Source organism: Rattus rattus, chromosome 6 (assembly GCF_011064425.1).
Source record: "Rattus rattus isolate New Zealand chromosome 6, Rrattus_CSIRO_v1, whole genome shotgun sequence".
Taxonomy (NCBI): Eukaryota; Metazoa; Chordata; class Mammalia; order Rodentia; family Muridae; genus Rattus; species Rattus rattus.
In genome coordinates this window covers 59,093,098-59,106,156 of record NC_046159.1, presented here as the reverse complement: position 1 = coordinate 59,106,156, position 13,059 = coordinate 59,093,098, and the positions used below count along the sequence as shown (strand labels likewise).

At 48.0% G+C, this 13,059-nt stretch overlaps 1 protein-coding gene across 1 annotated transcript in view; it reads right to left on the bottom strand.

The window, feature by feature from the left end:
• Positions 1 to 13,059, bottom strand: part of Antxr1 (ANTXR cell adhesion molecule 1) — a 194,949-nt gene that overhangs the window by 71,823 nt on the left and 110,067 nt on the right. Inside the window, exon 13 of the mRNA XM_032906154.1 lies at positions 6,886 to 6,981. Coding sequence (XP_032762045.1) covers positions 6,886 to 6,981 — 96 coding nt within the window. The remainder of the gene's footprint in view (positions 1 to 6,885; positions 6,982 to 13,059) is intronic.

The following is a 13,059-nucleotide window of genomic DNA, read 5'->3' as shown; positions in this document are numbered from 1 at the left end:
TGACGCCTTTCTTTCTGTCTGGTCTTTACTCTAAGGAGCACTACAGTGCCTGCCATATTCATGCTCCCAGCCACAACATGTGTGCTCATTCTTTATATACCAGGGCAAGACCATGCATTTTCTGGAATGTTTTTATTAATAATTTGTGGTGTCCAGGGCCAGCAAGATGGCTCAGTGGATAAAGGTGCTTGCTGACAAACCTGATGGCCTGAGTTTGATCTCTATGACCCACAGTGAGAAAGAGAGAACTCACTTCTCCAAGTTGTTATCTAACTTACATACACACTGCCCCGCCAACACACATGCATATGCAATGAAAAGTTAGAGTACAAGATATTGAAAACAATGAAAATTTTGTTGAGTTTAGCGTTGTTCGATGGGTTGTTTCCATAAGATTTTGTGTTTAATTTTTGAGAATTGTGTGTACATATGTGTACCTGCTTGTCTGTATGTACATTATGTGTGTGTGTAGTACCCACAGAGGCCAGAAGAGGGTGTCAGATCCCTTTGAACCAGGGTTACTGGTGGTTGTGAGGCTCCTGTTGTGAGTCCTGAGGACCAAACTCTGTGAGGGTAGCACATGCTCTTAACTGTCGAGTCATTTCTTTACTCCCTTTCCCCTCCGAGCCCTTCAAACAGTCAGCACTCTGCCCACTGAGCCACCAATCTACCAGAGGACTCAGATTTCTTCCCAACCCCCTCCTGATCTGGGATTACTTCTCTACTGGTGATATGCAGGACCCCAGGTAGTATAAATCCAAACTCTGAGAGGTTACAGTCATAAATTCCTAGGGACAGGCATGCCATATCCATCTGTGTTCAAGGACCTGACTCAGGTGGAAAACTCCTCCCAATTTCCAAGTTCTTCTGTGTCCTCAGAGGGCTATGGAGTCAAAGCTCTGGGTCACTGAGGTCACCAGGTCTCCTCAGGTTGCCTCCTTGTGGCCAGAACATGAGGTCCCTTTCCCTTGTTCCTGGAAATGCCCCCTATTTCCTTCTTAGCCTTAAGTTTATCCAGGAGTTTTGTTGGTTTTGGTTTCCTATGTAGTAAAAATAACTGATTTAAAAAAGCATTATCTGTAGTCTTCTCTAAGGGTTACTTTATATGCATGTATGTACGCCTATATGTATGTATGTAAACATGTACATATATATGTATATTTATATGAATATGTATGTAGTTATAGATTTCATGTGGTGTATGAATGAGTGTGTGGGCACATGCACCTGTGTGGGTATATGCAGAACTGGTTGATTTGGATGTCCTCTTAAATTGCTCCCACCTTATTTACTTATTTATTTGAGACAAGGTCTTGCTAAATAGCCCTGGCTTGCTTAGAACTTACTCTGTAGATCAGGCTGGCCTAGAACTCATAGAGACCCAGCCCCTTCTGCTTCCTGGGTGTTGGGATTAAATGCACTGCCTCCCTGGCCTCTGTGACTGTGTGTGATAAACAGCCTCAGATCAGACACTGTGCAGAGTTAACGCTGTACTGTTAGAATGTTAGGAACACACCCCAAGGACTTTAGCACTGCAGAGGGGAGGGGTGCTTGCCTTTTACATTCTAGCCTTCTGTTCTTGTCCCCAAGATAAGTATTCCTAGAAAAGCCAGGAAACCATAGGAAGATGGGGAGCTCCACATGAAGACCTATTGGAAGCAGGAGATGCTGACGAGCAGACAGATCACAATCCTCCTCACAGGCAGACTGGCTGAATTTAATACAAACCCCAGGTCTGACTGCGATTACCCCTGGCCCTTCACGGCCTCAATCTAGAACTTTCACACTGCCCAAGCTGAGCAAAGGCCAGTGATGAGGAAGGATATATAATACATTTTCAAAGAGATAAGATCATTTTAATGAAATGAAACCTACTGTGTGTCCATCTCCATTTGGTACCCCAACTTGAAAAAGTCTTGTGCCCCTTACCTGCCTGAGGCTGGGAGTGTTTAAGAGGCCACATTCATCGATATCTAAAGTGGCAGGCACAGCAGGATGCTCTCATGGGTGGATAAGTGACAGGCATAGTGATTTAGTAGAGCATCTGGGCACAGTGGCCACAGCAGGATGTCAGGGTTACTGTGGAAGTCTGGGAAGTGGCACAGGAAAATAAACCCATGAACTCGGAAGCTCCAGGTAGGCTGGGAGGAGGAACATCTCTGCCTGGGCTGTGGTCCAGCGGTTTCCGCTGCCAGCAGGGTCAGTGGAGTCTGAGCAAGGCTACAGAGGTCACCGTGTTGATGACTTGATATTTAGCTGGGAGACAGTGAGGCAGCCTCCAAGGAGGGAGGGCACAGTCCCAGGTCCTGCACTCTGAGTTGCCTCAGGCTTCTTTAGGATTGTATTTCTTTGATATTTCTGGTGGAACACCAGTGCCATTGGTGTGAGTGTGCTAAAGGTTTGGAGGGTTACCAAAAAGCACAGAAGAAGAGTTCTGGAATCGGCGTGTTTGGGAATTCACCACTACCACTGTTCTTCAGCCTAGTTTAAGGACGCTTTGAAGCTAATGCCTACGCTCTTCCTTTTTTTAGGTGTACTGTTTCCATTGTCCAGTAGGTACAGTTTGGAAGAGCTGTCCCTGATCACCTAATCCTCGGGTAGTTTCAATAATGCAGCCATGTCTGATAGCCACAAAACAGGGAATCTCCAGAGGGACTCAAGAGGACAAAGGATGTAAGAAGGACAATGGGAGGAGACAGCACAGTTTCCAGTTCCTGGCTCTTCACGCGGGGATCTGAAGCTAAAGGATTTTCCCATTCAGCTGACAGGGGATAATGATGCTTTGGTAGTATGTCAGCTCCAGTCATGACCAACCTCTTTCCACTATACCTGCAGGCACAGGAGCAGGGTGTGTGGGTGGATTTCAAGGTAAGCAACGAAGCAGGCTCAGGTGGAGGGAAGTTAGCAAGAGAAGATGGAGATGCAGAGTGGAGGGCGGATATGCAGAGGGGGGGAGGTGGGCAGGGATGCAGAGGGGAGGCAGGGATGCAGAGGGGAGAGCAGGGATGCAGAGGGGAGGACCCTGCATCGTGGAAACGTTTCCTAAGTGGCAGAGTGAGAAGGAGGTGTAAGCTGGGTAACACCTGTCCAAGCCTGAGATGCTGGATGAGTTGCTGTCTGTTTGCACCAGGTTTTAGTCACAGCAGTCACTAGCAAATTCCCTGGTGTGGGTGTCTGACCCTACAACTCAGTGTTGTGAAACGTGTGAAGAGCAGTATCTGAAGACCTTGTTTTTATTTCACTTTAAGGACTGTCAAGTTCTGATTGGTCACTAGAGATGTCCAACCATCTTTGTTAAGCTGTCCCTGAGATTCAAGAAAATGAATTTTCTTTTGATCTTTTACCATGAATGACCTTTTATAAAATGGCTTGAAAACTGCTCACAAGGTCACTGAAAACCAGAGAGAACAGATTTTGCACAGAGCACATAATGAACGAGCAAGCCCAACCCTGTCCTAACAAACCAAGCACAGACTTTCCATTTACCTGGGCTCAAATGTCATGATTCGCTTAAGGCCATGCTGGCGTGATCATCGGGACTGCAGAAGCGAGACTGTGGGTCTCTTTAACTGTGGCTAACACAGGCATAAGGTTCTGTCCTACTATTTTTATGAGAACAGTTCAGTGATGTTATATACTTGTACCATTGGGCAACGCATTTCAGAATTTCTTCCTCTTTTTTTAAAAAGTGTGTGTGTGTGTGTGTGTGTGTGTGTGTGTGTGTGTGTGTGTGTGTGTGTGTGTGATTAATACTTTCCTTTTACCATGAGGGTCTTGGGGATGGAACCCATGTTAAGAACAGAGTAGTGAGACATGTACTTATGCTCCCAGTGCTGGGGAGGCAGGGAGGGGCCCAAGGAGCTCAGTGGCCAGCCAGCACAGTCTAATTGCTGAGTTCTGGGCTGATGAGAGATCCTGTCTCAAGGAAGAGAGATGAAGTTACAGAGGTTAACTTTGGCCCCCCACATGCACATGTACACACATGCCCATGTACCTACACACAAGCACATGTGCACATGTACACATACAAACCCAGTAGGTAGATAATACATCCAGATAGTCTCAGGACAGGGTGCATGTGGAGATGGCCCTCTATCCACTTGGATGCTCCAGGAACTTGGAGTCACTCTTGCTGAGTGCCGTGCTAAGCTCTGGGGGACCTCGTGCTTAACTTCCAATGGTTGCAATGTAACAGGCGAAGACAGATAAAAGGATGCTCATAATGGCTGCGTTATTAGCTCCGTAAGGGAGCTGTGCTAAGGAACTCCATACCCAGAGGCTTATGTGTGTCAGCTGGGGGTAGAGACTGAAGAATCATGAGAACTGGGGGTGGGGGTTGGGGGGGAATGATGGTTACCATGGTGACCTGGATGCTTTTGGAGGTAAGCTGTATTAGCTACTTCTCTTGTTACTGTGACCAAATGCCTGCCAAGCTTTTGGGGTTGCTGGTCACATGGTGTTAGCAGTCGGCTGGCAGGAAGCAGAGAGTAGTCAGGGTGACTGGCCAGGTTAAGAAACTTCAAAGCCCATCCCAGTGACCCACTTCCTCCAGCGAGGCTCCACACCTTAAAGATCCCATGATTTTTCAAACCCTGTGTCACCACCGGCTGGAGACCAAATTTCAGACACACAAGCCTATGGGGGACATGGAGGCCACTGTAGGCTTCAGTTTGGGCCGCCGGAGGTCAATGGCACAGCCACTGAGGACAAGCAGGAGCGGGGATGATATGATGAGTTTAGTTTGGACATTCTGAGGGAGAAGCCTACAAATGTGAGGCCTAGTGGTTTCCTGTAACAGAGCCTGGCCTGGTCCTCTGCATGGTCTCATGGCCATATGAAGTAGTGAGAGTCACTGAATTTAGCAACATTTTCTGCTGTGGAGAGGAGGGTTGGAGATGGCCTGGAGAATCGGAGGCACAGGGCACAGGGCTGGTGAGCAGAGACACTGGAGGACAGTCCACAGGAATCAGGGGAACGCAGCACTTACTCAGGAAGTGTTGTGACCAGGAAGCAGGGATGGGGCAGTAAATTCACCAGACACTGGCCAGCAGAGACTCAGCGGGGAAGGAGGTCAGGTGTGGATGGGTACATTGTGTTTTCAGAAAGGGTCTGGTGTCTGGCCCTGCTTTTTATATCCCTATTCTGGATATGTAGCTATTAAAAGGTTAAGGTTGCCTTGTCTGCCTGGGGTGGAGACCTTGCAGGCTGTTGGACACTGTGAACATACAGCAGGGAGAGAGTGGCCTCATGTGCCCACACTTTATAAGTCCATGACTCTAGCTGTTTCCTTAATGTGGGCTTGCAGTTCAGTTACTGGGTCAAGTGACATTTCCCACACTTGGAGGAGGGGTTGGGAGAGCGATAGAGGGAGGTTTGGGGACCAGAGTTCACAAAGACACCTTCTGTTAGTTTGAGGGCTGTGGGGTGTAGTCTCTCAGGGTGGAGGAACTGTCCAGAAACCTCTGAATGGGTCTCTGTGGAGAGACTCTCTTTCCTGCACACTACACTCCCATCCGGAAACACATGACTTCATCCAGCCCCACTCAGGATCCCTGAAGTGAGTGGTCAACACAGAGTTTGGAGGACACTTGAAACTCTGGGGTACAGGCCAACATTAAGTAATAAAGGGGTGGGGCAGTCAATAACATCAGAAACAGGAGATATTTTCTGTCTCCAGGATCTTCCCTTACACAGGAAGCCCCTGACTTACCAAATGAGACCACATGAAGACATGCTAGCTGCCTTCCCAGGCAACAGGGACTTAAACCAGAAAAATATCATTGAAAATTAACTTGAAAATTGCAAAACAATCCTGCCTTGGCTGACAATTCTTCCTGTCCTGAAAAGTTTGTTTTGGGGAAATATTTCCCACAGATATAAACCCAGCATCACACAATGTATCAATGGATCCCAACTCTAACCAACCCAGCATCTCACAATGTATCAGTGGATCCCAACTCTAACCAACCCAGCATCACACAATGTATCAATGGTTCCCAACTCTAACCAACCCAGCATCTCACAATGTATCAATGGATCCCAACTCTAACTAACCCAGCATCACACAATGTATCAATGGATCCCAACTCTAACCAACCCAGCATCTCACAATGTATCAATGGATCCCAACTCTAACCAACCCAGCATCTCACAATGTATCAATGGATCCCAACTCTAACCAACCCAGCATCTCACAATGTATCAATGGATCCCAACTCTAACCAACCCAGCATCACACAATGTATCAATGGATCCCAACTCTAACCAACCCAGCATCTCACAATGTATCAATGGATCCCAACTCTAACCAACCCAGCATCTCACAATGTATCAATGGATCCCAACTCTAACCAACCCAGCATCTCACAATGTATCAATGGATCCCAACTCTAACCAACCCAGCATCTCACAATGTATCAATGGATCCCAACTCTAACCAACCCAGCATCTCACAATGTATCAATGGATCCCAACTCTAACCAACCCAGCATCTCACAATGTATCAATGGATCCCAACTCTAACCAACCCAGCATCTCACAATGTATCAATGGATCCCAACTGTAACCCAGTGCTTTTGGATAATGACAACACCAGCCCTGTCTATGTCTTTTCCAAACACCAAATACAAATACTTTAATCTTTGCCTTCTGTATTTACATGGCTATACCAAAGGCTTTGCCATTGGTAGCCTTGCCCCAGCCCATGTTGGCAGCTCTGACAGCTCATAGAACCAAGATGACCAAGCCTGGATTATGCTGATTTGTACAAAAAATGCAAGATTTATCTCCTACTGCTACAGTTCCTGGCCCTTACCCCCACCCCAACTGATGTACCTGGGGTTTCATGTCTCTTTGCCTCTTGTGGCCTGAGGCTGGCTCACTTACCACTGTGCAGCAGAGGGGCCAGAACCACCAGAGCAGCGCCAGGGCCAGCAGCAGGAAGAGGATCAGCAGAGCAATCGCCAGGATGGAGCCGTCTGACTACAGGGTGAGGAGAGGGTGGTCAGTGAGGTGGAACACTTGGGGTCTTCCCTTTCACCCTCCACCCAATGATGGGAGACTTGAGGCCTACATAAGAGCACAGCACATTGCCCACCTATCACTCAGGGTCAAGGCTGTACAACACACTCTCTTTAGGTGATTTTGGGGTCATTCTAAATGATCCATTTCACAGAAGTGACTGAAGAATGCTCCTTTGTCCCCAAGCGTTGTCTCCATCTTGGGACAAATTCTAGCCCCCAAAGACTGGGTTCTGACCACCTTCTGGTAATTAAAATGAATCTTACCCCCATACAAAGAAGTGTTTGCAACAGACTTCTAGGCTGTGGGTAGGAAGTCTAGAGTCATTAGGTCACATAGGAATGGGGACAGGGCTACTTCTGCCAATCTGTAGGTGAGGGTGGGATGGCTGGGAGGCAGGCAAGCCACTCCTGGGGCCGTGTCAGGTGGGCAGGCAGTGGGTCAGTACTAACCACTTCCACACGTGCCAAGGTTATCCTGGAGATGGGCAGGGTGCATGGCCTGAGGTGCCTGTTAGGTTATAGCAAACATAGGTCCCACGTGTCACCAGCTGTCTATTCCAAGGCTGCTGCTTATGGAAACACCTGGGACCAGGAGTCTAAGTCCTTCCCCAGCAGCCACACAGGTGTCACAGTGTCCTGGTGCACAAGACACTGCTGTGCACATCAAAAGCCACCTGAGTGGAACTGGTAGCCCTACCTTTGACCTAAGAAAACAATCTGGGATATTTTCTTCGCTAATAATACAATTTAAAAAAAGACAACGGCACAAATTCTTAATGTAGCATTACCAAGCTATCAGCTACTATGCTGGAATGTGCTGTCAAACAACATTTAAACAAGAGAAATGATTCCTGGGATAAAGAGATTTCTGTACACCCAAGTCAAGAGTAAGAGGTAGAGAGTGCCTTTGATGTTTACTAACAACCTCAACAAGAGCTTTTTGTGTGTTTTGAGGCGGGATTTCATGTACCTCAGGCTGGCTTTGAACTCAGTATTTGACTGAGGCTGATCTTGAACTCCTGATCTTTACATCCCCGCCTCCCCCAAGTGCTGGAGCGCCAGGATTATAGGCGTTTGCCCCACACTGGGCATTTTTACTGACAGATCCTTTACATGTATTGTGATGTTAAACCACCCTCACTGGCAGGTCAATTTGCCTTTTTAAAATAAAATCTGTATTTTCTCTTTTCCTTTAAAAATTTTCATAATGAGCACAGGGAAGCTTGTTCAGTGAGTGATCTGTGGGATCCACAGATGGGCTCAGGAGGAAGGAGGCTTGCAACCCAGCTGTGTGCCACCATGATCCTTAGGGAAGTCCATTCACAGGCCTCTCTATCAGGCTCTTGAAGCTGTCCCTCTCCCACATCTACACAAGAGGGAGGCTGGGTGGCCTGTCCAGGGCGACCCCACAAGTTAGTGGCAGAGCCAGGATGTGAGTCACTCCTACTCTGAGAGCTCAATAGGGCTCTGGAAGAGGTTTAAAAGTTCCCTGGAACTCTCTGGAATGTCTTTGACCAAAAAGCCAGGGAACTAAAACACCCTTGGCTCCAGCTAAAAAGCCAAGGTTTGGGAATGTGGGATTGTCTCCCAAGGGAGCCAGGCCTCAGGCTCAGGTGCAGGGCTGGGCAGTCAGAGTGTGGGACAGTGAGGGTCCTCCACACCCAAGGCCATAGCAGGAGGCCTCATTGGGCCAAGGCACTCATATAGAAGTCTGGAGCTGAGCATGCAGTGAGTGGCGTTGGCAAGAAATCATGTGTTAGTTAAGGGCCAGTCTTGTGACCTGTCTGTCTCTGTATTCTAGGTGACCAAGAGAGGGAAGAAAGCTGCTACCTCTGTATCAGCCAATGACAGAAGGAGCACGGAACAGGAGTGAGGAGAGGACCAGGCCATCCCATACAAGCGATCACTTCAGACCTGAGCTGGAATTTTCCTCTGTTTCCCCATAGCAACCAGCACGGTGAACATTTCAGATCGTAAACCTGTCTGCACTTGGAATAATAAGTGGCTTGGTTACCAAGAGGCTTATAAAGCTGCAGCCTTCCGTAAGGGCTGCAGACTACAGCTATTCACACCACACACGGCACCCTCCTCCCTCGTTTCTGCCTCAGATAAACCGAAGCAGAGGCTGAGACACTGCAGCACGACTCTACATTCCTGTGGAAGATGGGGCACTTTCTGTGGGCAGTGAGGGTGAAGGAGGGGGCAGAGGTGTGTGTGGGGGGCGGGCAGACAACTTCTAAGGAAGATATCAGGGATGAAATGTGATGGCTGGCTCTGCTGCACCCCTTAGGAGTCAAAAGTCCCCCTAGTTGTAGTGGAGGAGGAAGAGGGGGGTTAGTGAGGAGCCCCTCCCCACATGCCAAGGCACAGATCGGGGTATTTAAATATCATCTTGTCCCTTAGAGAAAGCTGCTGCCTGGGTCCCATGTGCTTCCTGAAGTCATCAAGGTCACATAAATGTTGCTATCGAATATGAAACTCTGAACTTGGTTTTCTAGAGCTGGAACTAACACACCCATCAGGAACTGGCATGCACTGCAGGCGTCTACTGTGTCTGAACTCTGTGTTTAGTGGGCAGCTCAGGGACAGAGGACCAACCAGCCCGGCCCAAAGTGCTCAGTCTGAGGAGGGGATCTAAACAGAGCAAGAGGTATGGGTTACTCCATGGCTGCAAACCCAGCAGGGAACAAAACGCATTTCTCCAAAAGCAGTAACGTTCTCTTACTTACATGCTGATGGACAGATGATGACAGTGACAGGAATAATTACTAATATAGCTAATATTTACCGGACATTTACGTATAGGGATTATCTTTATTCTTTCTGTGGAATATGCTAGCACATTTAATTCCTACTGATAATTTGATGAAATCTAAATTCTATTTTCTTATTTCCCTCACCTTATCGTTAAATATACCGAGGTAAGAAGATCCAGAGAAACTTGGAAAGCTTACAGAAAAGGCCATGGTTTTTGTTTGCTTTTTTTTTTTTTTTAAACATTTACTCGGAGTTTCTCTGTAGCTCAGGCTAGCCTACGCCTCTACTCTTTGCACCTCAGCCTCATGAGTGCTAGAGAAGCCAGAATTCAAATGTGGGCAACCTGGCTCCTGCATATAACCAGAAGGCTCTAGCCCTTAGCAAGCTAACCCGGGCTGGAGAACAGTGTTGTGAAACCAGCACTTCACACGGGAGGTGACTCTGGGGCAGGCAGTGTACTGGCTGGTTTTGTGTGTCAACTTGACACAAGAGTCATCTGAGAGAAAGGAGCCTCCCTTGAGGAAGTGCCTCTGTGAGATCCAGCTGTAGGGCATTTTCTCAATTAGTGATCAATGAGGGAGGGCCTAGCTCATGGTGGGTGGCGCCACCCCTGGGCTGGTGATCCTGGGTTCTATAAGAAAGCAGAGTAAGCAAGCCATGGAGAGCAAGCCAGTAAGCAGCACCCCTCCATGGCTTCTGTGTCAGCTCCTGCCTCCAGGTTCCTGCCCTGTCTTAGTTACTGTCCTGGCTTCCTTCAGTGATGAACGCTGCTGTGGAAGTGTAAGCTGAATAAATCCTTTCCTCCCCTACTTGCCTTAACAACATGGTGTTTGATTGCATCCACAGAAACCCTAACCTGCAGGGGCAAGGGAAGACAGACTCCTGCTCAGAGGCAAGCACAAAGTTTGATTTGTGAAGGTGTGAGTGGGGATCTACATAGGGAAAACTCGCTGTGTTTGGAGTTAGGTGGAAGGCAACTGGATTGGCTCTGAGAGGCCACTCAGGGCAAATGAAGGACTGCGGCTTCTGTCCACACAGGAGAACTCTGGTTCTGTGACCTATGGTCAAGCTCGTTTTCTGGGAAATTGACATTGTATACACTGCAGAGTCACAGTGCATAGGGAGAACCTTAGGGATCAGATGCCAAAGGGCAGGCTATGGCTCCCAATCTGTCAGGCTCTTTATGGGTGACACTGGACAAGGACACTCTCAAACGCTTGCCTTTTAATAAAAGCGCTTGGTGTTCGTCTTACTGACCGTGGCCCACCAGTGCCTTGTGCTTTCTAGATTCTCCACAGGTCTGGGGCTCAGTGCTTCAGGCACAGAAGAAACTCAGTTGCTCTAAACCAGCCATTCCTTCTCCATCTTCATCAAGTTCCTAGAGGAAGATCCTCCTATCCCTACTCCTCCCCACATGCCAAGGGGCCAGCTCTGTCTATATCCAAGAGTTATCTGAAATGTTTCAGATTATATACCAGACTGTGGCCTGGCACTATAGAAGGTGCCCTGTCTTGTGTTCCCTGCCTTGCTCTGGGGCAGACTGCTTTGGGTCCTTTGTATCCGGCCTGTAACAGCACTCAGTGGTCTTGATTCACCCTTGGCCCATTCTGTTTTACATGGCATCTGATCTTCAAGAAGAAGGAAGAGGAGGAGGAGGAGGAAGAGGAGAAGGCAGTGGCAGCTTCTTCCTGGGTGAGCATCCAGAGGGCTCAGGGGCTGCCATTGAACACAACCTGATTGTGGACCAGTTGTGCTGGGTCTTGGTCCTGCCTGCCCACCAGGCCTCTGTGGACACACTGAGGGCCTAGTGGGGCCATCTGGGCCAGTAACTACCCTCAGGTAACTGTGTCTGCCAGGTCCTGTCTTAGCTGGTTGTGTTAAGTCAGGCTACTGGAAGTTATTACGTATTACAAATAACTTTTTTTTTTTTTAAGGCTGTGCATTGCTTTAGAAGACTCAATGTTACAAGTATCTTTTGACTGCATTTTGAGGGAGAAGGATAAATGCACCTCCTGTATGGACCAGAAACAGTGCCATCTGTCAGGCACACCCAGCTATCACTGACTGCTGCACGACGTCTTCCTGGGCAGAGACAGAGCCACCCTACAAGAAATTGGAAGTGAATTGCAGCTGCAGGGGCACTTGGTTATATTAAAAATCATATTACAGAAACCAGGCCCAAGAAGTTATTGGACCCATCAGACCAAGGGAAGGGTGTAACTCCTTCATCTGGACCCCATAAAATGACGGATACGTAATCCTTAGCTGGTATGGCTCCACGCCAATCTAATACCTGTTGTGTATGTATAACAGACCAACAAGCAAAGAGCTCCCTGTAGACCTTCACTTGTCTGGGTTCCCAGCCATCGACATGATCCACTCTGTGTGACTGCCTGCCCATCCACCTGTTCACCCGTTTGTTTCTGGACCTACAGCCACTATTTCCAGCTGTGAAGGCTGGCTCAGCCTTTCATTCCAAGCTGCAACATTGTTGCTCAGAGGCTGGGACTCCAGCAGCGCCCTCTGGGCACTGGTCCAATTCTTAAGCACACTCTTGGGATACTTCTGAGACCTCCTGACTCTGTTGCAGGCTCTCTAACTTCATTCCTGTTTATTCTGTAAACCATATTCATGCGTGTAGGTATGTGGTTGTGTGCTGTGTGATATGAGAGTTAATATTAGTCATGAAGATTGACACAAAAGAACCTGCATTTGTCTCAGCTGGGGTACCAGGGTCGGTGGGTTAGAAGACAAACTGCTGTCATTGAAACAGTTAAACTATGTGAATTATTGTTATTCAAGGAGTGCTGACATTGAAGGAAGACACAAAAGTCTATGTTTTTTGGCATAGTATGCTCAAGACACTAGTGCCAAAGTGAAGCAGGTCGTCAAGGCAGCAGCCCATTGGGGTATACCTTCCAGCTGTGGAGGACTGAGTTTTTTCAACGAGCAATTTCAAGCCTGCCCCACCCTAAGCTCACAGAACAGCCACGCCGACAGGTGGCAATCAATCCAAAGGTGAGAGGTGTTCATCTGTGCTTCTTTCTCAGGAGCACAGTCAAGTAGGGCTAGCATTCTTTGACTGTCAGATTCGACTGGCTTCTCGAAGCTCACAAAGTGAGGGCATCCTTTCCCTTTAAGACAAGAAGGACTCTCTCCCGTGGAATGGGCCTCAAGCTTGGCCAGTCGTTGGTTGGCTGTTTTCTCAATCTCTGCTTCATCTTTATCCCTGTACATCTTGTAGACAGGACAAAAATTTGGGGATGAAGGTTTTATGGGT